Below are 26,167 nucleotides of genomic sequence, written 5' to 3'. Positions count from 1 at the left end.
TCAGGGACAACAAAAACAACAAGGGTCGGGTTTGTCCCGGTCCTGTTTACAAACGAGCAGCTGCATTGGGACAGAAAGAAATGGTATTTTCATATGGAATGTAGAGTCACCATTATTAGTAAGTGGTTTTTCATTGTGTCTGTGGTGATGTTCCAGGACATACAGGAACAAAGCCATGATGAAAATTAACTATATGTCATAATCTTGCACTTTAAAAGAATAGAACACCTGTAATAACTCCTGCATTACGTCCTTTTGATGACAACTAGATTTTCTGTATCACAACTGAACAATTTTTCATTTATGTCAACTACACCTCATCATTAATTTCACATTTTATTATGTTTTGTTATGTTTACCATTTACATAATTTTATTTTTCATACCTTAAATTTTGAGCAAGAACATTTTTGACCTTGGTACCAGCTAAACCCTCCGAACTCAAGGTCCACTGACTCTGTCGCAGCTTTCGACCATATCACACCGTCTTCGTCAGCAAGAGTTGGTCGCCATGGCTCCGCTGTATGGATGCTGCTGAAGAGCAAAAATGTGACTTTGGTTTTCAGATTTTTCGCGTTGAGTTAAGATTTAGACGTTTAAACTTTCTTTATTGTAGAAAAGAAAGTGCACATATTTAACTCTGGACGCGAAAATATTAGAAAAAACCTTAGGATTTAGTCTTAAACAGAATTATCTTTTACATATTAAAAAACCTATGATAAAGAGCCTTACAGATTTGGATCTAATCCTAATCCTAACGTCGTTATCAAACCCATATGACAAAGAAATGTATTTGAAGCTTGAAATTTTACAGTTTAAGCAAAAACGTGATCATAAATAACTATATAGAGAGAGAAAACACAAAAACAACCAAATAAAAAGTAGTTCAATTGAGAGAAGCAAAGTTTTACAAAGTAAAATAAAATGCATATCTTTTCTACATTGTTTATTCTGTAAAATAAAAGTTTTCACCAGCAAACACTAACATCCATATACCAATTTTAGCGACCAACCAATAAATTGGTCAAATAGAGATTAATTCAGTTCAGTATTTAATCTATGAAGGAGGTGAGCTCACCGGTGGCCACGGGGCTCCACGCAGCAGCTGCTCTGTCTCCTCATCTCGTCGAGTGCAACACGATCCCACTCAAACTTTTAGTGGAAGTCAAAGTTTGCCTAAAACACAACTACAAAAAAAAAAAAAGGTTCGTAACGTCAACGTCAGTGTATTTCAACTCCACTGCTCATCATACCGACCCCTCGCCATGGTTCAGTCCTCCTCACCTCGGACCCAGCAGGCTTCACTGCCCCCCCCCCCCCCCCCCCCCCCCCCCCCCCCACAACGATCTCAGATACTGGCCTCAGGTGCAGCAGGGATAGTAGAGGTGTTGCGTCATGTCAGGTTATGAAACATTAGATTTTTAAGATAACAGGTTTAGCAGGAAGGAACCTACTTAAAAATAATAGATGTGAATGTAAGACGGTTCCGATTGAACTCTAAATATGAGGCTGACAAATGGGACCAGAGCTGAAAGGCTGACAACCAACCATGATTTTCATAATCGATTGATCTGTCGGTTATTTTCCCGATTAATCGATCAGTTGTTTGGTTCATAAATGGTGAAAAATGTCGATCGTGTTTGCCAAAACCACTGACATGATGTTTTGTTTTGTCCACACACCAAAGATCTTCAGTTCACTGTCACAGAGGAGCAAAGAAACCAGAACATATTCACATTTAAGGAGCTGAAATCAGGGAATTATGACCTTTTTTTCCTCATAAAAACTGCTTAACCGAAGTAATCGATTATCAAAATAGTTACTAATCCGTTAACTGTTGCAGATCTACAGAGACGTGAACACAGATTCAGAAATTGATGCAAAAGTTTCTTCAAACTTTCTCACAAAATTACAATCCCACGCTCTTGGGCAGCTAAATCCGAGAGCACCAAAGAGCAGAAGTTAGGTGCCGAGTGTTCCGAGAGAAGTAAGACGAGACCGGGCTGTTAAGCTATTAAGACAATTAACAAAGTGGTCAGGAGGGGACGGAGAGCGAGAGACGAACAGAGAGACGAACAGAGAGACGAGAGGAGGCGAGGGTGTGAAGTGACAGTCAGCACATCTGGTCTCATCAATAATGCAGCGGCCCCTTTAAACGGCAGTTTGTCGCATATTGAGCGCCGATGACTGAAATCAAGCCCGACACACTAGATACCGTCAGGGGAGAGTGACGGAGGGAGGGAGGAGGGAGGAGGGAGGCAGGAGCACTGAAGAAGAGAAAAAAGGGAGGAATTATTTTGTGCCAGTGGTACATCTGCTGTTGGGTGGATTATAACAGACAGAAACAATATGAACGTTGGAGATATTAGTCTTTTGTGAGCCGACAGGGTTCCTACACATTTTCCATTTCAAAATTCCAGAATCAAATTTCCTTCTTTTTGGTAGATTTTTCCGGCAGAGTACAAGTAGTTTTTTTTAGACCATATCCAAGAGCAAACAGCTTCATGTTTAGGAAGTCAATATCATTATATACAATATATACACCAGTGTCTGCTAATGTCAGGGTTCCTACACATTTTCCAGTTCAGAACATCAAGACTCTTTTCCAGACTAACATTTCATTATTGTTGGTAGATCTTTTTCAGGCAGAGTACAAATAGCTAGTTTTTTTTATAAAGTAAATATTATATAAATGAATATTATAATTTATTCTAAACATTATGTAAATAAATCATTTCAAAATCCAACTGTTCAGACTGCACCTTACTCCCTGAATTTATTTATTTTTAAAATTCAAATTGAAAAAACTAAATGAGCACTTGAAGCTGTTTTTGCCTATTTGATAAATGTTTGTTCTCTATCGCTTCTTGCAATTCTTTGTCATATCTTCATGGTTGAATGCACTTACTGTAAGTCGCTTTTGACAAAAGCTTCTGCTAAATGAATTTACTGTTAGTTAAAATATCACATTCCGACGTTACCAGTTCTACGGACTGATTCTCATATTAAAACATTTGATGGACTTGAGTCTGGAAACACTAATATTTTTTCCATACTTATCAAAACCTGGAAAGTTTACAAAAAATCTAATCCCATTCTGCGTTGGAGGAACCGTGCTTACATCATGTTTTCACAGCAGGAAGAAAACTCACAAGCTAAAAAGCATAAATACCTTCACGACTCTTGAATCTTTTCATCACTTTTATTATTAAAATGAGAAACGTTCTGGAGACAACAAAATCAAAATCCTGCACCAATGTGCCTCAAAACAGTAGAAACATAATTTTGTGTCTACACGATATTTCACGCAGTGACCCGACGACATCGGTCAAAGAAGAAAAAAAAAACATGAAACAAAAAACAAAAAGGGCGAACGTGAGTGACGGTCCACTGCCGTCGGGTTTCAGACAGTGTTCATTTCCCGGTGATCAGAGGGTTCCTCAGCACCACGATGACCGAGTCGCCCCTCAGGAACATTTTGGAGATGTAGCGGTCCTTGTTCACGGGCTTCGACTTCTTCTTCCCCTTCCCGCTCTTGGGGACTTCGGTCCACATCTCCTTCACGTTCTCCAGGACCATGTTGCAGTGTCTGAGGGACACAGAATCAGAATCACAATCACAACTGTGTTCTCATAACAAGGAATTTGCTTTGGTGATTTGGTGCAAAATAAAACATAGCAAATAAAAAAATAAGGGGAAGATGAAGCAAATTTAAAAAGTAGAGCAGTGCAAGAACAAAGAGAATAGAAACGACAACAAAAAATGTAATATAAAGGAAGTGAAACTATAAAAATATGACAAAAATATTAGGTTATAATGCGATTGAAAAAAGTAATAATGCGTGAAAAGAAATGACGTACGTGTGTGTGTGCAAATGTTATATAGATTTCAATTAATCATCTGTATAAATGGTATATAGATGATCGATTTGTTAATAAGGGAAATAGGTTATTTTAATCACGACAGATTTTTGTAATCTTTCCCTCTGTATTTTTTTCTGTATAAGTGATACATTTATTACCTTTGAAAGCATTTGAGATGATTAAAAAGTATCAAACCACTTCCTTTTGTGATATTTATTAAAATCCATATCAGGTTTTCACACAAGCAGCCTGTTTGTAGTCATCAGTTTATCAATGAGTCAGATGTGTCTGAACATGCTATTCATTTTTTTAATGTTACTTTGTTTTTTGTTGATGTTTGATTTGAAATAGTTACTGATCTTATCTATGATACAGTATAATATTTAGTAATACGTGGAGCCCGAACAATAATTCACATGTTAAACGATATTTTAATTCATATATATTCTATATATTTGATTGTTTTTGTGTTTTCATTTTTATTTATAGTTATTTATGATAAAGTTTATGGTCAAACTAAAATATCAAACCTCAATTACATTTCTTTGCCATGAAGGTTTGATAACGGCATCTTAGGAATCATTGAGAGATTAATACAAAATTATATACATATATATATATGGGCCAATGTATCGTATCAGAAATCTTGTACTGATAATAATAATATCAATATAGGCCCACAAAAGTCCATATCGGTCGGACCCTAGTTGTATGGACAGGTGCTTGAGCAGTATTTTCATATCTCTACACATAAAGGATCATGGCGACCATATCAGAGCAGTTAAAATCCATTGAGGAAGAGGAAGCTCACCGCAGATATGAAAAATATACCATGAAAGAAAAATTCAGATTGTTGGTATGAGTAAAATTGCCACCCCTCTATTTAGATAACCAAAATTCTAATAATTTATATGTTTTTAAAAAAGGCATCAAACGAAACACTTGTATACACACAAACGTGTCATCTGATCACCTGTCGAAGGCCTTGACTCTGCCGAGCAGCTTCTTGTTGTTGCGGCAGTTGATGAGGACCTGCGTGTTGTTCTTCACCGACTGGGTGAGCACCGACAGGGGGCCGGTGTTGAACTCCTCCTCCTCTCGCTTCTGGAGCTCCTCGGGGCTCATCTCCGACTTGGGCTTCGTTAACAAACTCCTGATGGACAACACACACACAATGAATAAGTATTTTCAGAATTGGTGAGTGGCATATGACATACCTTTCAAAAAGGTGTTTATGAAAGACATATTTGAGAGAAATTTGGTGATTATTGATCGCTGCTTTAGCAAATTAGGTGACGTTAAGGCCATTTCACGTTAAACGACTTAGAGCGTCACCTTATCAAATGTGTACTCACACAATTGTTCCAGTCTACATTTTATTTTATTGTCGGTAGAAAGTTATGTTTTATGTTAATTATCTACATTTGAGGAAAAATTGAATTTTGACTATTACACAGTCAATTAAGCAGTTAAGAAAAAACTAGCAGGTAAACAATGAATTCCGATTTAATGTTGTACTGGAAATATCAAAACATTACATAAATAATATTATTGTTATTCACATTAGAGCCCGACTGATACGGATCCTTTTGGGGGGCTGATACCAATATCAATCATAAACGTTATCACTATTAACTATGAAGAAAACAAATACAACCAAATATATAGAACTTGAAGTAAAAAAATAAAAATTTTACTTCATGTAAAATGTAATAATTATATTGAATAAAAAAATGCTGCATTGTTTATTCTGTACAATAAAGGATTTCATATCGGCGGTGTTTATGTCTATGAAAGGCTCATATCGGTATTTTCGGTGATATGCGACTTTCATCTGTGTTTATTTAAAAACAATCAGAACTCAATTCACAACCACAGTTACATGATGGGGACTTTTTCTCTCTAAACATAAGATCCGGAATATTGTGGCTGAGAAACTACTTTTCTTCTTAATAACCTCAATCTGACGAACGAAACAATCACAAGATGTTAAAACAAACACACAATCATAGCAGAATATTCTTACAGGCTGTGAAACACGGAACTGATCACAAGCAGCGAATCACACACACACACTTCACAGGTCGGTGTTAGCATCGTGCTAACTAGCATTTAGCCAATGCTATTGTGCGACTTCCGTCGCGTTAACTTTCAAACTTGGCATCACAGCGCGCGAATTACTTTTATATTGTGTTGTTGTAACATCGACAGAGACGCGGATGGACCTGGAACTGCACCAACGACACACAAAGGATGATTCGCCCGCAGCTAACCGGCGCCTAGCCAGCGAGCTAGCACCGCTGACTCTCTCCGATGCTAACCTGGTTAGCATTGTAGCTACCGGCTGCTGCGACACTAGAGTTCGGGCTCTCAGTCTGAACGTGTCCGTCCTGCTACAGACCGACTGACCGTCAGAAATACTTACATGGCTGCTGATTAATAATGAAAAACAGTTTCTCCTCAGTTCGTGTCCCGCTCGTATCTACCGGTTGACTGGCTTCGTATCTGCAACGATTCACGCGTGGACACAACCACTTCCGGGTCAACGAGAAGGCGCTTAAATGTGCCGGAAGAACATCCGGGTCATATACTCAGAGACAAATACTCAACTTACAAATTGTTATTATTAACAAGTGTAGATGAATATTTTACACGTTGAAGCTATTAACTGGCCCTTATTGACCTCCACTACCCACCAAGTCAAGTTAAGTCAACTTAACATGCAGAGGAATCAAAAAAACGGTTCCCTCCCCGACCCACGGTGCAAATAACTACAAAAGATAAGATAAGTAATTTTTATAATAATAAATTCTAAATAGTGCAAAGGTAAAAGTAAGGTAAAAGTAAGAACTTGAGAATGTGCAGACACAGATTGCAGACTAAATGTATTAAAAATATAAAGGGCAACCAACCACTTCCCTACAGCACAGAAATGATAATACAGTTGATTGACAAGTGGATTAAGATAAAAAATTGATTGGCATCAATTCTGCTGATGATTCATTGTTTGAGTGTGATGTGAATATGTGCCAGTCTTTCATCCTCACTCTTATCTTGTGATTTTGACGGCTGCTCAGTTGGGATAAGTTGACTCTGGCTTCGTGGAAACTGTATTCTGGCATTTGACAGACTAATCAATCAGGAATAACAACTTTTTTCTTTGTGTTAATTACCTCACACATGAGTTTAAACAAATGCCGAGCTACAAACCAGTCAACATATTGGAACTATAGGCTACAAGATGGAGGCTGATGTTCGACCAAAGCCGTGAACATTTCATCTTTTGAAAGATGGGGCCTGTGGTTCGCCGCCGTAGTCCTGAAATACTAAAAAAATTCAAAATGTTAATGCAGGGGCATGCTTTGGGTGTTACAGCAGGAAAGCGGATAGCAGAATATAAAAAAGCAACAGATATGCACAGAATATCAAAATATAAACATTGTAGATATCTGTAGATATCGTCACATGGAACGGAGATGACCGAGGGAGCAGACGAGGGGATACTGCATCAGACCCAGACAGGCAACTCTTTGTCTTCCGCTTTTAACACAATGAGAACGAGGGGAGAGACAGAGACAGAGAGCGTGTGTGTGTGTGTGTGTGTGTGTGTGACGGGGATGTTGGCTACACCGTCCACACGGCCCTGAAAATGAAACATTGAGAGATTGGCTTTCCTGGCAAGAGACAGACAGACGCCTTCGGGGTGTGGAGCCTACAACCCACCCTCCTCATTTCAAAGGGCGGCAGGTTCCACCACCTGAGGAAGCCACTTCGCTGCAGATAATGGCCGCCTGTGTGCTGCTGAGTGAGGCGAGTGTGTGTGTGTGTGCGTGTGCGTGTGGGATTGATTTCCAGAGCTGTGCTGTGTCTTGATGAAGCGCACCTCGCTCAGCCAAAAGACTTACACATCCGAAAACAGTTCCACGGTTAACAGAGCAGAGATGAATCTACAACCACTCGCACCAGACAGAGGCAAGAAGAACACACCACTGATAATGTGGAAGATTACATTACGAATACACTCTATTCATACGGTCAAGTGTTTATTTATACAGCGTCTTACACCCAGACAGCAGTCACAAAGTGCTTCACAAGGATAAAGCATGAGACAACGTGAGACAGTTTTAGAGCCGCGGGGCTGCAGACTGGAGAGCGTGATCTCCCCCGAGTCAGGAAGCTATAGTCCGAGGTATACGCTTGGTAAGCCTTAGGTAGAAGATCCATAAGAGCTCGGCTATAGTTGTGTGCGGCTCAGCGACTCATCCACGCCTTCATTTCATCCCAGACTGACTCAACAGACTCCGACTGGTCCAGAACGCAGCCGCCCGACTCATCGCTCAGAGGAGAACTTCACTGGCTTCCTGTTTCCCATTGCACTGGATCACCTTCAGAACCCTGGTCCTCGCCTTCAAAACCCTCCACCACTTCCCTCCCCCCATATCTCACTGACCTCCTCTCCCCCATACCGACCCCCACGGCCCCTCAGCTCCGCCGCCACCCATGAATCCAACCTCTGCAGTTTAGGGGGCCGAGTCCCCTCCGCCCCAAGAGATCCACGGCTCCGAGTCCCTCATCCCCCCCCCCTCCGATCCCTAACCTGTGTTTTAGGCTCAGTCAGAGCAGCATCTTTTCTGTCTCTCAAACTGACAATCTGGAAAATAAAAGTTCTGACGACAGAGAGGATTCAGGCTCCAGGGCAGGAAAGACATCTCTCCTTTTTCAAAATGATCATATTATTATTCACAATTAATCCTAAAAGGAAAGAGGAAAGTAGGATATCAATCTTTCATTGTAAAATATTAAAAGACCAAAACATGTCCCCTCCTTTTCTTCCCTCAAATTCACAATCCGTCCCCTTCTCGTTTTCCGTACAGTCCCGTTAACCTTTTCCCTGTATATGGATTATGGTGGTAAAACCCCTCGTAATATTTCTATTCGCCTATTTACCTCCACAACGTTAAGCAGACGCATGGCAACAGATTTATGGCTCTGTGGTTATTAGCAGAGCTGTCAGAGGAAATACGGCGAGTTATTTATTACACTATATATATATAACAGTATCTTCTTACTTTTGCCTCCGGGGAACAAAAAACTCTACATTGCACCACAGACCTGTTGATTCACATCTCTCTCTCTCTCTCTCTCTCTCCGGCTGCCATCACAATTACTCATGTATATAAATATGCCAGTAATGAAAATATTATTATCTTCGTTACCTATCCAGACCCGGGAGTTTGCCAACACAGTGGAGTTTACACCTGATCCGGGGCCCAGTCTGCTGTTACCACAGACAGACTGTGTGTGGAGAGGTGACGGGTTCGGGGGTCTCGTCACACAAAGAGTCTTTTGTTTTCAGGGGAGGCATTCGTCCGGAGAGCGGCTCTATCGTCTGTGTACCTGTACATATCACCACAGCACATGTATTTAAAAAAACACAAAGTCTATCTGAGGAGGGGAGAGGTGAGGGAAAGTTTAACAGGCAGTGATGTCAGTGAGTGAAACAAAAGACAGATCGATGAAGATCCGCCAGGAAACGTCCTGTCGACCTGTTGGAAGTGACATCACACGTCAGTGTCAACGAGGAGCTTCGAGCTGCACAAAGCAGCGGTTTCTGATCTTATGATAAAAAGAATAAAGTGCAGAATCACAAGGCCTAAACTTCAAACTTTGGCTAGAAACAATTTCGTCAATCTATTCTTGTGTGGCCTCTAATCTCCAACAACAACAGGCAGGCGAATAACAGCAATTCATTTCCTAATGAGGTGAGAGGAAAACACAATTAAAAAATATTGCATTATTTATCGTTTAATTACATGTGGGCTAATATAAAAAAGGAATGCAGTATCGATTAGTGGAAACGTTAAGGAAATACTCGGTTACAGTTTTCATCTGACACTGTAGTTTTAAGGTGTTCAAGGAGATTTCAACGCATTAAAAATAATTCATATCTAAAAATGACATGTATTTTTTCCTCATAGCGACAAAAAGGTGTTGGATAACATGCCGGTTAGAATAAATCACGTCAGACACAGATATGATTTCTTTTTTTTTTGTATTTATTTATTTTATTTCATTCATAATTATGATTTGTAATTTTTTTTGCATTATGCAGTGGATCACTTCATTGAGGCCTAAAACAGTGACCAGGCGCAAATATCACTTCAGTCAGTGTCACTGACAAGTGCATAAACAAGTGTGAAAAATGATTCATGAAACTTCTATAGTTTCATCTGAGAGACGCAAACCAAAATGGCCATAAATCATATTTAAAAAAAAAAAAAAGAATATTTGACCCTGTCCCTTGTTTTATATAAAATGAACTTGGTGTTAGAAGTTTTGATCTTATTATTATAATATTTTTTTTGCAAGACCCTGACAAATATTGTCCTTTTTGTGCACTTAACAAAAAATATGATGATTTTTGAAGTATAGTGAAAAAACACTGTCGGTTTCAATTTAGACACACAAAAAAGTTAATGTTGCAGAATATCTTTCATTATCCAGGCTTCTCATAAAGTCAAGACAAGTCAGTACGCAGGTTTTTTGTTGTAAGCCGTTCATTTACCATCTTCATCTAAATGCTACAGTAATATTGTAAATCTTACATATTGGGTAGTGTTATGTACCTGTCACTTTATTTTTCTATATTCCAAGACGAAGGAGGACTCGGGCTGATCTGAGGACAATAATTCGGGAAGTCCCCGCAGCATCCCGGCAGCTCCGAGGGACCCGCCCTGGCTACGAAGTGTCCCGGGGACGTCTTGGTCGCTGCTGCGCACTCGTCTTGGCACCGACCGAAGGTCGCGCCGCACGGAACCTGGCGCGAGTAGAAGTAGCTCGCTTGTCCGGTGATCATGTTGAAGGCGCACGGGTCCGACAGCGGCAGCGCGCACGCGGGGATGGACGCGGAGAAGGCGGCGCAGGCGGCGCCGATCTGGTGGCGGCGCGACTGCGCGCAGCGCACTCCGATGTACGACATCTCCTGGCGCGTCTGCACGAACCGGTCGACGGCGTCCGCTGCAGAACTCGGTCCGCTCAGCCGGCACCGCTGCTGCTGCAGCTGCTGTGAAGAAGAAGAAGAAGAAGAAGAAGAAGAAGAAGACGAAGAAGAAGAAGAAGCAGAAGAAGAGACGATCGACGCGGCGGCGTGGTGGCTGGAGAAGCGAGGGTGCGCGCTCAGGTAAGTCCCCGCGCCGAGGCCGCCGGTGCGCACGGGCGTCTGCAGCGGCAGGAACGGCGGCACCGGCCAGTAAAACGAACCCGCCGCGGCCACGGTCACACTGGTCGCGGCGGCGCCGGGGGACACCTGCAGGCGACCTCCTCCTCCTCCTCCTCCTCCTCGTCTCAGCGCCAGTTTGACCCTGGAGCCGGACGCGGTCCTGCGGCGCAGCTTCCCCGACGCGCCGCCGATGAACACGTCCTCGCTGCAGGGGTCCAGCATCCAGTAGTTGCCCTTGCCCGGGTCGTCGTAGTGGCGCGGCACTTTGACGAAGCACTTGTTCAGACTCAGGTTGTGCCGGATGGAGTTCTGCCAGCCCTGTCGGTTCTGTCGGTAGTACGGGAAGTTGTCCATGATGAACTCGTAGATGCCGTTGAGCGTGAGCCGCCGCGCGGCGCTCTGGCGGATCGCCATCATGATGAGCGCGTTGTAGCTGAACGGAGGCTTCTCGGCTTTGACGCTGTCCTCCCTGGATTCTCCCTTGATGCTCCCTTCTCGTTTTCCATTTGCAGCTTTACTTTCTTCCTTTGCGCACTGTTGCGGAGGGTTCTCGCACTTTTCCTCCTGGCTGGATTTCCCTGGATGCGCCGCGACGCGCAGTTTGCGGGACGGAGTCGGAGACGCAGACTCCCGGTCCCTCGTCGTCGTCGTCGTCGCCGTCGTCGCCCCCTCTCGCCTCCACAACAGGCTGCTGATGCTGAACGACGACTTGTGGAAGAACCGCTCGGAAGTTTCCAGATCGTCCATCTCAACGAGTTGGGACAGTCCTCGGAGTTGTTCGGCGGTCGGAGCAGAGCGGCTCACTGAGCCCGCGGAGCGAAGAGGCGCCGATCCAAAGAGCGTAAAGACGCACGGGTCCGCTGGTGACAACACGTGCGCATGATCACAGCGGCCCGGGACGCGAGGCTTCAAAAGTAGTGGATTACTTTGAGTACAAGTTGTGAACGATCCTCTGCTTTGACCTGGTCCTTAAGAACAGAAGAACTCCAAGTAACTTGCTTCGAGAAATAAATTGAATACACAGCAGAAGATATTGGAATCTTAAAATTGCGCACAGCCTGTACTTTTAGGCCATTGAAAGAAAAAATAAGAATAATCTGCAGGATTCGGAAAATGAGCCAGAGACGAAGTGATGCTGTCAATCTGCGTGACTGATCGTTGAACTCTCTCAGCTTCAATTAAAAACACTTCCGTGACTCATGAAACTCAACCCTCTCACGCGCCTCCTCGCCCCCTGGGGCCCCATCATCTTCAAATCTTCTTCCTCCTCTCGCTTTTTTTTCTTCTCTTCTTCTTGTTGTTGACACCACAGTCTGGCAGAAAGAAAAAAGAAAGAAAGAAAGAAAGAAAGAAAAGATAGAAGGTGAAAGCCTGAATGGTCTTGTCGGTACTAGGTCCGGACAAACACGGACAGATGGATGTTGTGTAACACTTCAGCATTTAGGGCGAGATGATTCCTTCTCAACTTGTTATTACAAGATTTTATACATAATTAAAAAAAAGAACCGTAACTTGAAATTAATCTGTGAATAGATATTATACTAATTCTGTTGCTTTCAAAAATAAAGGTGAAAGTGCATTTCTCAGCAGACAGTGAGGAGGAGCCTTTGTAGAAAAAAAGTAAAAGTTAAAAAAAAAATTAAAGTACCTGTAAGTTATTATAATGTGAAATTTTGTCAAAAACAATGACGTACTAACTCAAAAATAATGAGAATCTCTCTAAATTATGACTTAATAACCCAATATGATAGAAAAACTCAATAAAAAATAACTTACTACTTTAAACAATGAGCTACTCTCTCAAAAATAACTTACTAACACAAAATAATAACTGAGTATCGCAAATAAATGACCTAGCTATTTGAAATAATGAGTTACTTTCTCAAAATTATGACTCAACTCAAAATAAGGATTTATCAAAAAATAATGACTAGTATCTCAAAGTAATAATCTCTGTCAAAATAAGGACTTAGTTACCCAATATGATGGGAAAAAACTTTATGAAAGATTTAGCTACGTGAAATAATGAGGGACTTTCTCAAAATTATGACGCTCGTGTAATCTTCAAACTTATATATATTATTGTACCATCGACACTGACATAAACTTACACATGAGCTTCATTGGATGAGGTGTGGGGTATCGTACCTATATGAAAAAATGTGTGATAGTAATATACATGATATCATCCAGATGAGTGTGAAGGACTTGCAGCATGTCGTTTTCCAACTCAGATGCCAACTTGACACCTAGCCTTAGCTCATGTATGAATCTCATTTACTGAAATACAAAGTGAAGTTAACTCATGGAGTGAAATTCCGATTCATATTTTCTTTCTGTTTTGCAGGTCGACCGCATACATCAGGCACGCCGACCGGAACCAGACATGTAAACTGTTATATTGTATCTTCTCTTAGTTAATCTGATAGGGGGCCTCCATCCATAATCCCTGTGCTCACAAGTGAGCACTTGTTGGGAAACACTTTTATTCTCCTCGGGTGTTTTTTCTCTGTTCTTCTCCACATGAAAAACAACATGTTGGCCTTCATAAAAACCTCTTTCTTTGTTATTTGAATGAATTCTTCTTGTTTCCTGCTCGGGGGTTTGAAAACCAAGCTGCAGCAGCGCTACTCGCTTGTACTTGACCTGTCTGGGCGAGAGCAAACTTATATAAATAAGAATTAAATCAAATAATGATATAAGTAACAAGTATTTTAGAAACAGATCAATGTTAGAATGGTTTCAATTCACGTCAATATTTATTTTACACCGTGATCCACTAACAGTATCAAGGAAAATATTCCTAAAGTAAAATGTATTGTACACTGTATAAATATTGCACCCAAATCCAGTGACAGTCTTTTATCACATGTTGAAACAGTTTCTTTTTTGTCATCATCCCATGCGACGGCCTACTCGGCTACGAGACAAGCTGTGAAACCTGTCGGACGACCTCCTGTTACAACACACGCATTCGCTTCGAGCGTAAAAGGACTCAAACTGTGTTAAAACTAATTCCTCTGTGTCGTGGCGACAGAAAAACGTAGAGCTGCCGCCCGTTTTCTCTCTACTAGATCAGCAAGTATCACAACCAGCCGACTTATTAATACCACGGCGCCTTTAACTCCAGGTTATTTGTTCAAATTGTGATTTTCTACGATTGTTTTCTCCTTTGGACAGTGGCCAGGCTGCAGGCGTTGAGTTAGCCATGATGCTAACGCTGGCGCTAGGAGCCAGAAAAGTAAGTAGGTGGAGCAGTGTACAAAATTTTTCTTCTCCTTAATCTCCTTAAAGTACCTGTGTCCTTGTTGGCGTCTTTAAGACAGCGACAAAACTATAATACCACCTAGAACCAATAGGGGGCACCAACGTTGTCTGTTGCCTCTTTGAGAAGAGATTGATGTCAAAAATAATGTGAAAGGGGGGGAAAAAAAAAAAGAAGATTGGAGAGTTAGTGTTTTTATCTTTAAAGCTCTTCTTCAGACTGACCCCCTGTTCATACTAAAGATTTCAGTTTGTGTGCGAATCTTCCGTCGACACGTTTACGTGCTGCCTCTCAGCTGCGGCAGCGCAGCGTAGAGATGATCTCCCGGACACTGTGTGACTCCCAGATCTCTGTGTCCGAACAGGGTAAACGCTTTGCACAAGAAGCCCTGGGAGACCCCCGACCGCAGCAGCTCCCTGACCGACGAGATGGCCTCTTTGCTCGGCGTGTCATCTGAAATGAAAAGAAGAGGCGTCAACGCTCTGTTTCTGCAGCTTTCTGTCCGGGTTTTTATGCTCTACACCTTCGACAGGTGATGTGTTTTTATTGTTGCCGCAATACAATAGGAAAATGTTTCACTTACTGTTGAAATTGCCCATGAAGGCAATGCCCAGTGAGTCATAATTGTTGCCTTTGGAATGTGCTCCTACCACACCCCAACCACGGCCTTCGAACACGGTGCCATCTGCTCCGACGAGGAAACTGAAACATTAGTAAACGTTAACGTTGAAACTGTCAGAAACCATTTAATGTCACTGTATAAAGAGATATCAGATAGAGATATAAGAGCCTGGCCGATATATCGGTGGATTTGGCCTTTCGCAGACATATCGGTATCAGAGCTATATATGGGCCTATGTATCTGTACTGGAAATCTCGTACTCCCTATTATCGTTATCGGCCCCCATAGATCCCTATCGGTCGGGCTATAATAAAAATTGACAGTGGATCAAATGATAACAATTTATTTCCCACTCACTTGTACCCGACGTCGCTGAAGCCTCTCTCCGTCATATGGGCCCTCTGAATGCTGAAGATCTGGTCCTTGCATTCCTGCAGGCCACCGCAGCTCGGCAGGGCCGTGTGGTGGATGACTACTTTGACGGCCAAGCTCCTCAGCCTCTCCTGCTGTTTGGGGGCGGCGGCTTGCCACTGCGCCCGGGAAACCACGCTCACTGGAAAGACAAACCAAAATCAAATGATGTGCTAAGAAATGTATTAAAAATAGAGCAATCACTGAGGGTCATGTTCGTTGTCGTACCTTGCTGCTCCATAACTCTGTGCTCTGCTGTTGCCTCTGGCTCTGACGACTGACCGGCCTCCGAGGGCGCAGCCGGCTTATCCCCGGGGGTGTGGTCACGGGAAGTACACCTTCGTGAGCAGACAAAAGTTAATTTCCCCCACACATCATTTTGGCAGAGTAATAGTTAGCAGTTTCACAACAACTGGTTTTGGAATATACATTTAAAAAAAGAAAAGAAAAGAGGAAGTGGGACATTTCACCTGATGCTGCAGCTTCTTTTCACCACAATCAAGACTTTTTAAGTCATATTAAACATCATGAGGAGCTTGAGGAGACACAGTGGAATAACATCCCTTGGGCAACACATTGACAGGAGGAAGTACAGTGAGTCCGTCTGTCTGCAGCATGTAGAGGAGCAGGATTGGAAGGAAATCACCTACCCTGCTGGGGAAGTTGGCTGCAGAGGATCCATTTGGAAAACATCCACCAAGCACCGGGAACCAACGACAGGTCCGGGCAGGCGACGACTGACTGGCGGAGGAGGTGGAGCTCCATAGAGCTTTAAAGCTCTGAGTCTGAAGAAATGATCCAGAGCTGCAGGGAGACGTCGCTACGCTCATGAGCCACTGAGATCTAAGGGGTGAAACATCTCATCTCAGCTGATTCCCCCCTGCAGGCATTTATTGTGGATCAATATTTGTGGCAACAATCGCTTCAGGGATTGTCGGGATTATCAGGAAACTAAAGTTGTACCGAGTCCAAGCAGAGAGTTGAGACTGCTTATCCACATACAGTTCAACATGTCCGGGTTTCTGTATAAATGTGTCTGTTATGATTCAAAAGATTGGAATGAGAGGATTCACTACATGTCCTATGCGATGAGGTTACCAATCACAGGACTGAGTGTGAGCGTGTGTGTGTGCCTTTGATCCTGTGATCATCGCATCAGCGGGGATTGTGTGATATGATTTCAGGACATAAACAACACAAATCTATAGCAAGTAAAAAGTACACAACTGTAGCCAGCAGAAATATTGTAACAAGTCTTGAAATACTATGTTGTTGTTATTGTTTTTGACTCCACTGGTCGGGGCTCGTACCCGCAGCCTCGGCAACGGGAGACGTGACGCGCTTACCACAAGGCCAATAACCCTTGGTCGTAGCATCTGTCGCCAGCACGTCTCTGAAGGGGACCGGGAAGTAAATATAGCCGTCCGCATAATTTTTGGGGGTTTGCAGTTAACTGAGACAGGGGCTGCACCGCCAAACCGGATTCCCCCCCAGCAGAACAGACAGCTCGCGGATGGTGAGGAAATATTCGCTGAATTTTACAAAAAAGCGCATTGGATCAAAATCTCTCACTGCCCCTTTAAATAGACAGAAAACAACTCACCAAATTAAGTGTCATGTAATGAATGTGAATGTTTACAAAAATATTCTTGACATTTTTCAGTAAAGGCTCAGAGACATTAGAAACAACTGATTCTTTTAATCTAAAAAAAAAAAAAAAAACACATTTGAAAATGACAACTGTAAAAAAACAACAACTGTAGGTACATAATATTCACAAGCTGGTAACACGTCATACACAGATCGACAAACTCTGCCCGAGGTGGTAGAATAAAAAAATGTCTCTTCTTTCGTCATCACCACGATTTATTACTCTGTCCACCTGTGTCCGCAGTGAGGAGCCGTGCAGACGTAGTACAGCCTCATCGCGTCCTGTCGGGACAAACACAGCGTTCGTTACGACGTCTTCACACTTGAAAGTTCCGAACCAACGCTTGTGTTTTTGTTATTTACATTGTTTGCTTTTGATCCGGTTAGTTTTGGTGTCAAGTTGCAATTTTGCGTCGTCAACACCGTTTCCCTACACTCGATTCTGATTGGTTTGTAGACGGGCGTGCGTCTGACGTTGGTGTGTTGTTTCCGTTTCTGCTCTGCCGTCCTCTCGTATCCTCTCTCTCTCTTTCATCTTCTCAGAAAATAACTTTTTATGTGTTTAATCGTGTTTTTATTGTTTCGTCGAAACCAAAATGCAGTAAAATATTTCGTCTCCTCCTCTCCCCAGGTGCTACACTTCTTCTTTTTCTTCTTCTGTGACAGCTCGCTGCCTCAACTTCCTTTAAATTGGTCCGAACCATCCCCAAAAAATTGTTTTCCAGCCTGCTAACGAACCGAAACACGGTTCAGTTTGATCCGAGTCTGGAGCGTTGGTCCGAGGAACCTGAAATTTTGATTCGGACCAAACTGAAAAAAGACTGAAGGTCTGGACTAAACAAGACAGGTGTGAAAACAACCTCAGAACTGTAGATCTAAGACTGAGTCTTTGAAATCAAAACTAAAGGCGTGATGAGCAAATTCATATTTCCTTTTCCCCCCCAGTTTTTGATCAGCGACTTTGGTCGGACAGTGGAATAAGTGTGGATGTTTCATTAACATGCTCCTCAACACATCTATGTAATAAACTATATAAAGACCAAAGGTCATTACCTCAGCCTTCATACTGTGCGACTGGAAGAACACTGCCTCCTTGTGACCACACCTGGAAAGAGACGTGCCGCAGGCAACATGTTAAAAAAAAGACTTTTATTTAAAAAGCAACAACTGCTGTTGTCACATTGTCACAAGTAATGATGTAGTGTGTTTATTGCAGTTTCTACTATTATCTCACACTATTCAGGTAGCAAAGGAAAATGGAAAACTCAAATAAGACTAGAAGCGCATTTCCTGTTGCAAATTCGGTGTGAATGCCCAGGATCGACTGCTGCAAAGCACAGTGACACACTTTTTGCTCAGACAGATCACGCAAACCTGGATTCGAACTGACAGTCTTCTAGCTGGGAGGCGACAACGCAGCCCATTGCGCCAACGTGATGTCGCTAGATGAGTGTTATTTCAATGAAAAAAGAACTGCAGCAATCACAGCTTCCATGGCCCCCTTACAGGCCAGTTTTAGGTGAAATTTCCATGTTTAAAATTAATATGAAATCACTCAAATATATTAGAGCTTAGATGAGTTATAGCCATTACGTGATGAGTTAGCCAGATTTTTTGATGTGAAAACAGTGTACGTAGCTCAAACGCCGTGAGACGAGAGCATAATAATAATAATAGTAATAAAGATTCGAAGATCTAGATGTGTAAATGCTCATCAAATATTTTTGTTTTTCCAAGTGTGCATGTTAGATTAGTATGTTCGACAAAAATAACCAGGTAAGTTGTCAGCGTTTATTAAAAATAGATTTGTTAAGGAGTCGACTTCCGGTGATTAAATAATCACTTGCTGAAGCTGGAACGTCTGCCTGAGTTGTTTTTCAACTACTGAGAGCGGTTGCCTTATCCAACTCTAACTTAATGTTTGCACGAAAAATTAACGAAACAAAGAGTTTTCACAAGTAACAAAACAAAGACAGTGACTGTGGTCCACTAATCACGGTGAGACTTACTTGGGACAGGGGTGGTCCTCTGTCCTTGGTAGAGTCGGGTCCTGAGACACGTCGGCGATGATCTGCGTCAACTCACTGGACAGAGAGAGAACAAAGGAAGAGGATTGAAGATCCTCTGTGGTTTGTTCGTGCACAGTTAAAACCAACTAAGTATAATCTCTTACCGATCTTCCCATTAAATCACAGGCCAGATTGGGTTTCAAGAAATGTAATCTAATTCAGTAACTTGTCTTTATTTTGAGCTCTTCAAAACAGGATATGAAACTGAGATGCATATTCTAACTGTATTAGTCAGTTTCAAGTTTAAACACCATGTTGGTAGCTTGTTGGCCGCGGTGGTTTTTATTACTCACTCGACCTCGTGGGTGATCTTGTTGACATATATGCAGCTGTTGTCCGCCTCTTGCTGGTAGTCACAGTTCCTGCACTGTGGGTGGAGATCAGATTAAAAGTTAAAATAAGAAAACAAGACAAACGCAAAGCAAACAAAGCAGCAAAATGAATTGCCGGTGAACCACTTCCGGGACACTTCAAGATTTAGGAATTGTCAAATTGGCTTAAGGAAGTTTCCAAAATCTTGACGTGACCCGGAAGGATTTGACCGGCGGCTGTTTGGATTCTCTACATGCATAGGAAAGGTGCTTCAGTGCGTCCTTTTCCTATCTCCTTTAGCCTTGAGTACACTGGACCTTCCAATGCAAAAGGAAAGGAGAGACAGACGCCCCCACAATTCATTGCGGCAGCGATATTTAACATGACGCGCCATGCACAAACATAAAAGATTAAATCTGAAGTAGAAGAAGAGGAATATGAATATGACCTAGAAGAGACATCATCATGTAAGTGACCCATTATCATCTGATGTGCTTCAGACCCACGTCAATAACATCCGCCGTCGCATAATATGACGTAGTTTAATGTACAGGTGACGTCGGCCTTTCCCAAGTCCCACGAATCCTCCTTGGCACCTTTCCTTGACCTCATGACGTTTTCCACTGAGGTCAAGGACCAGTGGTCAGGAAAAGACGACAGGAAGAGGACAGCCTGAATCCACTGCAGCGTCACAACTGTCTTAAGCTACACGGATGTTTCCAACACGACACTTACCGCATAGAGCAGGACGCGGTTCTCCTTGTCTTCTTTCGGGTACAACATGTTGTTGCTGCAAAACAGAGTCGTTGGGTTCTTAGCGGGGTTTTGTTTCGCAAAACACACCACCAAGGTTAGCAAGCGCCTAGTTAGCTAGCTAGCTAGCTAGCCGGGCTAACCCTGATATGTACTCTATTCGGCCACGGACTCACCATTCCTGACAAAACCGTATCCCAACAAATCCTGGCTCGTACGTTCCGGTTTCCAGATCCATCGGAGAAACTTATGTGTGGAGAGTTAAACTTTGACAAGGGCAACAAATGCGATGCTCAAGTGAAGTGAACCTCGTTCGCCTTCCGCCCGTCGTTTGAAAACACGTCTTCTGCGCATGCGTGTACTACCACCAACACATGTGATGATTTCACCGAACAGCGCCCCCTATGCGCTGGAGGACCGAATAAAAACATAGTTTTTATTATTTATATGTCATAATGACTTTACTCCTACGGCTGTAACTCTGTGACAGATTGAACATATTTCTTGTATTGTTTCTATGTACTTGACAAAAGACAGCTGTCTGACTCTGCACTGTCCAACACTGTTTGTGAGGATTTTTCAAATTCTCAGTAATGACACACCTGCAGACCTCCTATCTGCAAATGTGGTGTTAAGTGACGGAGTTCAGAATATGATAATTGTTTCTGTGTTGCTGTCACAGACACATGACAAGATGATAGTGACCATAATTAAATGGTAGAAATGGGTAAGAGCAAAAAAATGTTGTGCTCACAAATTTTAATAATTTGTATGGTTTTTACATTTCTCTTTCATAGAAACACACACACAAACACACAAACACACACACACACACACACACACACACACACACACACACACACACAAACTCACACAAAAATTCTATTCCTTAAAGTTGTGGTCACATTTCTCTACGTTGTCAGTGCGGCAGGATGAAACAGAATTAGAGGGTAAACCAAAGCCAGGAGGAGGATTATAGAAGCAGACCTGAGAAATTAACACAACGATATCCTCACACACACACACACACACACACACATACACACAAACACACACTGTCGGTCAGTTGTGGTGGTGCTGCCGCTGGCAGGTGTTTACTGTATAAACAGGTGTCGTTGGTTCTCCAAAAGCCAAAGTTGTGAGAGCAACTGATTTGCAGCGATGCCCTGCGCAGACACTGTAGTGGAGGATGCGTGTGAAAATATTTGTAAAAGCGAGAAAGCAACGACCACGGCCCTGATCAATGCAGAACACACAGATTACAGGTTGCTTTTTTTCATTCACCGGACTCCAAAGTTGTGCAGAAACAGATCACCCTTCATGTTGCACCGACGCCTTTGCCACCTTGGTCCATATATAGCCTGCCGATTTGGCCTACAGAGGGGATTACTGTACACACACACACACACACACACACACACACACACACACACACACACACACACACACACACACACACACACACACACACACACACACACACACACACACACACACACACACACACACACACACACACACACACACACACACTGCCCGTGAACAGCGCTCTGTCTCTTTAGCAATAGCTGGTGCCTGTTATATATACAGTATATCCCCACCCCACCCCTGAGCCCTTTATCCCTGGGCTAATTCCATGAATCGCCCAAATCTAAATCCACTCATGGAGCAGCAGCACACACACAGTTGGAAAGAGAGAGAGAGAGAGAGAGAGAGAGGATTTGAATGACAGAAAGGAACTAATACTAAAAAAAATTACTATTTTGTGGGCAGTTAAACTCATCCAGAGTCAGTTTAGCCTCCGTCGTCAGTCGGGCCATGTGCCATGGGTTTGCCCTCTATGCGTTTTTCCCCTGACAGATGAGCACCAGCATCCCACTGTGCCAACTCATCAGAGTAGCCGGGCTGACGTCACCCATCCAGCCTCCGTAATCGAAATAGACGTTAATCCCGCTCCTCTGCAAAGCCCGGCAGCGGGGTGGGGTGGGGTCGGGTGGCCCAGGGGAGGGGACATCCAGAGAGACATGAGGACGGAAGTGGGATACAGGAGACAAGGGAGCGCGTGTAGGCAGACTCCGCACTGATCCGGACAAGGGACACAAGGAATCCAGGCCTCCACCTCCTGATCCTCCGCTTTACACCTTTTAGGATCTCTGAGGGTTTACAAAAAAAACAACAACCCACCACCCAGGCTTTCGCCCTGGAGGCCAACAGCCTCGCCGGAGGCTCTGCGGAGGGGGGACGCTGCGGGAGCCGCTCGCCCCCTTCCGCGCCCCCGCTCCAGTCACCTGTGCTCACCGTGGAGGAGTCGGGCTTCACCACCGTGGAGCTGTACCAAGATGCAGAAGAAGACTTCTGCCCGGCCGCATCCGAGGGGTGAGGGTGTGTGTGTGTGTGTGTGTGTGTGTGAGGACCTCAGTAGAAGGGTCATGGAGATGCGATCAGGTCACGTGTGGTCAGGTCCAGAGCGAGAGTGGGATGAGAGGAATTCCCGGGGAGAAAGCTGGATGCACAAATTAAAAGAAGAGATAACAACAGATCAAAAGATGGAGGAGGCTCAGTGTTTCGGAGCTGTTTCAGGTGCAAGACGGCGAGTTTGAGGTCAAAAAAGAAAGCATGATGGTGCATTCGGTGTCGGACGGAGAGAAGACAAAGCGAAAGAAAAAATAATTTGTAAATGAATCTGCTCGTGCTCCACGTCTGAGGGTTTTGTCTGAAGGTTTCCAGAGGTCGCCTCAGGTCGTCCTGGGCAAACGGGAGTTTACATTTAAAAAAACCCCAGTAAAGGTTTGTTGGTGTGATACAACAGGAAATCCTCCTGGTCTGTTGTTATGTGACCTCAGAATTTCCTCAGTGGTTTTTCATAAAGTACTTTCGAACATTGCGTTGCAGAGGAAGTTTAAAAAGGAACATGTCGTCTTCCGCCCGATGACACTACAACTGTCGCCTGTTTGGTTTCGACGGAAGAGGAAAGTGTTTCTCTGATCATTTGACTCGGGATCATTACGGACATGTTCCGATGGAGTGAATGACACCTGTCAAATCGGCTTGTGGATCTTTTAACCTGAACGTTTCAACGAGCTCTGGGTGTCTCTTCACTACATCTTATGATTTTCACGAAAACCGGCTCTAGTTTGATGCCTTGTTTCATTCATAGCATCTCAAAATAAAAGATTACAATTTCCTATTTTATTTCTGGCGGGCAGAACACAAAGGCTGATTGTTGACTGAGAGGAAGAGTGTGGGTGTTCGGAAGGAGTGTAAATGAGTGGGATTACGTGGAGGTTAAGCTTCTTCATCATAAGAGCCGCTGAAAGTTTCCATCCCAGGTGGCACACACACACACACACACACACACACACACACACACACAGAGAGCTTAGCGTGCCGCATGTTGTCAGCAGCATAATATCAGAAATTGAACAGTGGGACGGAGCACATTCACAAAGTGGGTCAAATAAAAATGATAGCGTCCGTCCTCCCAAAGCCGATCCTATTTAGCAGGAGCGTCCTCGTTTTTTTTGACAGCTGTGCAAACTGGCTTAGCGCCTCCTTCATTCGCCACATTAAACTGACTTAAGCGCGTTGATTAGGGACAAGCGGGTTCCGTAAATGTGTCAAATCTGAAAGTAGGGGGGAAAAAAACCAAGCTAAAGTCGGAGCAGAGGAGTTGTTGTTCAGAGTTTGGGAGTCTCGGAGAATGAGGGCTGAGAGGTGGAGATCTCGTAAGTGGAAATTAAAGAGATGTTTCAGTCTGGATCAAACACAAAAGTTTAGATTGACATAGCAGCCGTTTGTGAAATAAAGTGAAATAAAAAAAACAACCTTCCGTTGTGATGGAAAATTGATGCAGTTGGCGCCGACTCAGGAAGACGGAGGCTTTCTGGTTTGTTTACACAGATCAACAAGTGGTCAGTGCATGGCGCCCCCCCCCCCCCCCCCAAAAGAACCTGCCTACCTCCGGTCTCTGTGGGTGTATTTGGCTCTCTGAGCACAATGGCCTCATCTAACGGACAGAATGGCTGTCTCCATGGAAACGGTCAGTCTCAGTAAATGTATGACAAAGGGCGACCAACCTGGCAACTAGAGCAAACGGTCTAAGAGTTAAAGCTACAGTGTGTAATATTTAGAGGAATTTGTTCACAGAAATTGAGCATATTGTCCATAACTATGTGTTCATATATGTATAATCATCAACTCTGAATGAGTTAAATATAGTTCCGCGAGGTGGACCCGACCTCCGTGTTTCCACGTCGTGTTGAATACGGTTGTTGAACTAAACGCTCCAGAATACGTCGCGCTCATGTTGAATTTTCAGACGCTGCCGGAAACCGGAAATGGAATCAGTGGTGCGCCGCCATAAAGTGTCCCCTGTCGGTCGCTCGGCCGGTTGCGGTTTGCAACTTTACCACCAGATGGCGCCAGATACTGGGGCTTCAAGACAGACATTTGCACAACACCCTTCATCATATCGAGCAGGTGTGACGTCTGCTCAGTTTATTATATCCTTCGAATGCAAAAGCAAATTCTCGTGTTGCGCCCTCTCCTCTACATCAGTAACATATAACCATGCTTTGAGATTTTACACTCAGTGTGCAGAAACATTGTCCACGCCCCGTTTCCAGGAAGAAAAATGACCAAGAACCTTTTTACGAAAAAGCGTTTGATTCATTCAAGAGTCTAAAAGATGAGGAGCAGACATTAGATCCGTCTCCACACTGAAATTTCATTACAGATTGAACAGATTGTGTCATTACACCAGGCCTCAGGATGAAAACAAAGCATGATTGGTATTTGCGGAGAGAGACGGAGAGCAAACACTGAGCGGGAGAGAGACGGAGACGGCGACGGCGCAAAAGAGAGAGGGATGAAAAGAGGATTCGGACAGATCCTCAGTTCTTCTTAATCCCTCCCGTCGGCTCCTCCGGAGACTATAAACAGATTGACGCTGGATGTGGACACATGGCTCATCCTTGCATCATCACTTTATGGACACTGCGGGTTGTGAACGTTACAGTACAGTTGTCTGATAAAAGGTCACCTTGATGTGCAGATAGTGACACAGAGATATTAAAGGCTTTGGCTGCTAGCCGAGGCTTACGGCTGTTTGCCAAAGCAGCACATTTGTTCCGTCAGGAAATAAAATATGAGCGTCGAAGGACATCGTCCATTTTTGTTATCAGGTTATTGCAGCTTTGGCCAATGAGATGAGGGGAAAAAGATCCGACCAACCAGATACTGGATTTTGATCCAATGAGAATGACATGCCACTGTAAAAAGCCCAAAGGTGGAAGATTCTTTTTACCATGTGGTGTCACACAGACTCTCGAGATGTCACATTCCCATGCGCAAACATGTAGAGATTTATGGAATCTGGTCTACAACCGAATCCATGTGACATCTAATGTCGTGCGAATGCAATTCAGTGAGGAGGACGTTAGCATGTTTTGTTGGAGAGTAAAGTATTTCAGAGGCAAAAAATCGTACAGATAGCCACATGATCCCAGACCGATAAAATCGATCCGTCATCCAAAACCACAGAGGATCTTTGTTTCTATAAGAACGTGTCCTTAAACAAAGATCCACCCAAAACCAACACATCCTAGACTTTTTAATGAACTCTAAACAAGTTGGATTTCTATGAGTTTCTGCAGAGATTCCACACGGATACCGGGGGGGGGGGGCGGGGTCTCTGGGGGTTCTACGTCGGCTTTAATAGGATGCTAAAGGATGTTTCTGCATTTATAAAGTAAAACAGTTTTAAATCTCGGGGATCTGCCGTGTTGATAGTAAGCAAACAGAGCTAAAGGTTTGAAGCGAGTGAACGGCCTGAGGAGGATTCTATTCCATTCTATTTGATTCTATCTATAGTTCACGACGGTTTCTAATCTCATTGTGTTTCTGCAGAGGGACGGAGGAGATGAGTGGTCAAGATCCGAACTGTGAAGACATGCAACGGAAGGACCAAAGATTGGCTTTCCAGGTATATATGTTCAATCCTCGA

At 43.4% G+C, this 26,167-nt stretch overlaps 5 protein-coding genes across 8 annotated transcripts in view; 1 reads left to right on the top strand and 4 right to left on the bottom strand.

Moving 5' to 3' along the window:
• Positions 1-3,187: 3,187 nt before the first annotated feature.
• Positions 3,188-6,440, bottom strand: snrpd2 (small nuclear ribonucleoprotein D2 polypeptide). The gene is made up of 3 exons (XM_035623771.2): positions 6,288-6,440; positions 4,836-5,015; positions 3,188-3,588 (listed from the first exon to the last, which is right to left on the bottom strand). Coding segments are annotated over exons 1-3 (357 nt in total). The 5' UTR covers positions 6,290-6,440; the 3' UTR covers positions 3,188-3,413.
• A 3,509-nt stretch (positions 6,441-9,949) lies between these two features.
• Positions 9,950-12,339, bottom strand: foxg1c (forkhead box G1c). Its single transcript, XM_035622474.2, has one exon. It carries the CDS (start codon positions 11,826-11,828, stop codon positions 10,497-10,499), a length of 1,332 nt encoding a protein of 443 aa, XP_035478367.2. The 5' UTR covers positions 11,829-12,339; the 3' UTR covers positions 9,950-10,496.
• Positions 12,340-13,821: 1,482 nt separating this feature from the next.
• On the bottom strand, positions 13,822-16,406 carry pglyrp5 (peptidoglycan recognition protein 5). 2 transcript variants are annotated; one of them, XM_035622476.2, is made up of 5 exons: positions 16,030-16,406; positions 15,608-15,717; positions 15,326-15,521; positions 14,930-15,048; positions 13,822-14,799 (listed from the first exon to the last, which is right to left on the bottom strand). In XM_035622476.2, the coding sequence occupies exons 1-5, from the start codon at positions 16,059-16,061 to the stop codon at positions 14,624-14,626; spliced, it is 633 nt and encodes a 210-aa protein (XP_035478369.1). In that variant the 5' UTR covers positions 16,062-16,406; the 3' UTR covers positions 13,822-14,623. The 2 variants fall into 2 exon arrangements, with proteins under 2 accessions (XP_035478369.1, XP_035478370.1); XM_035622477.2 differs by lacking the exon at positions 16,030-16,406 and adding an exon at positions 15,850-15,882.
• Positions 16,407-17,063: 657 nt separating this feature from the next.
• On the bottom strand, positions 17,064-20,552 carry polr2i (RNA polymerase II subunit I). Its single transcript, XM_035622478.2, has 6 exons — positions 20,340-20,552; positions 20,146-20,200; positions 19,392-19,465; positions 19,039-19,113; positions 18,083-18,134; positions 17,064-17,311 (listed from the first exon to the last, which is right to left on the bottom strand). Exons 1-6 carry the CDS (start codon positions 20,399-20,401, stop codon positions 17,249-17,251), a joined length of 381 nt encoding a protein of 126 aa, XP_035478371.1. The 5' UTR covers positions 20,402-20,552; the 3' UTR covers positions 17,064-17,248.
• Positions 20,553-22,190: 1,638 nt separating this feature from the next.
• lbhl (LBH regulator of WNT signaling pathway, like) overlaps positions 22,191-26,167 on the top strand; it is a 6,241-nt gene continuing 2,264 nt past the window's right edge. For all 3 annotated transcript variants that reach the window (XR_004789762.2, XM_035622479.2, XM_047335551.1), the window contains exons 1-2: positions 22,191-22,539; positions 26,071-26,146. Coding sequence is in view for 2 of the 3 variants with exons in the window: in XM_035622479.2 (XP_035478372.2) it covers positions 26,084-26,146 (63 nt within the window). In the remaining variant the exon portion in view is untranslated. The remainder of the gene's footprint in view (positions 22,540-26,070; positions 26,147-26,167) is intronic.

Source organism: Scophthalmus maximus, chromosome 11 (genome assembly GCF_022379125.1).
Source record: "Scophthalmus maximus strain ysfricsl-2021 chromosome 11, ASM2237912v1, whole genome shotgun sequence".
In the NCBI taxonomy this organism is placed as follows: Eukaryota; Metazoa; Chordata; class Actinopteri; order Pleuronectiformes; family Scophthalmidae; genus Scophthalmus; species Scophthalmus maximus.
Note: the sequence above shows the minus strand (reverse complement) of the source record. Positions and strands in the feature narration are given on the sequence as shown.

Coding starts and splice junctions, on each gene's coding strand:
- snrpd2 (XM_035623771.2), bottom strand. Junction 3,589..4,835: donor AGAGTCAAGGCCTTCGACAG/GTGATCAGATGA, acceptor TGTGTCCCTCAG/ACACTGCAACATGGTCCTGG.
- foxg1c (XM_035622474.2), bottom strand. CDS start 11,828: ATGGACGATCTGGAAACTTCCGAGCGGTTCTTCCACAAGTCGTCGTTC.
- pglyrp5 (XM_035622476.2), bottom strand. CDS start 16,061: ATGGATCCTCTGCAGCCAACTTCCCCAGCAGG. Junction 15,718..16,029: donor CAGCCAACTTCCCCAGCAGG/GTAGGTGATTTC, acceptor CTGCTCACGAAG/GTGTACTTCCCGTGACCACA. Junction 14,800..14,929: donor CTTCATGGGCAATTTCAACA/GTAAGTGAAACA, acceptor TTTTCATTTCAG/ATGACACGCCGAGCAAAGAG.
- polr2i (XM_035622478.2), bottom strand. CDS start 20,401: ATGGATCTGGAAACCGGAACGTACGAGCCAGGATTTGTTGGGATACGG. Junction 18,135..19,038: donor GAGGACCACCCCTGTCCCAA/GTAAGTCTCACC, acceptor GTCTCTTTCCAG/GTGTGGTCACAAGGAGGCAG. Junction 17,312..18,082: donor CGCACAGTATGAAGGCTGAG/GTAATGACCTTT, acceptor TTGTCCCGACAG/GACGCGATGAGGCTGTACTA.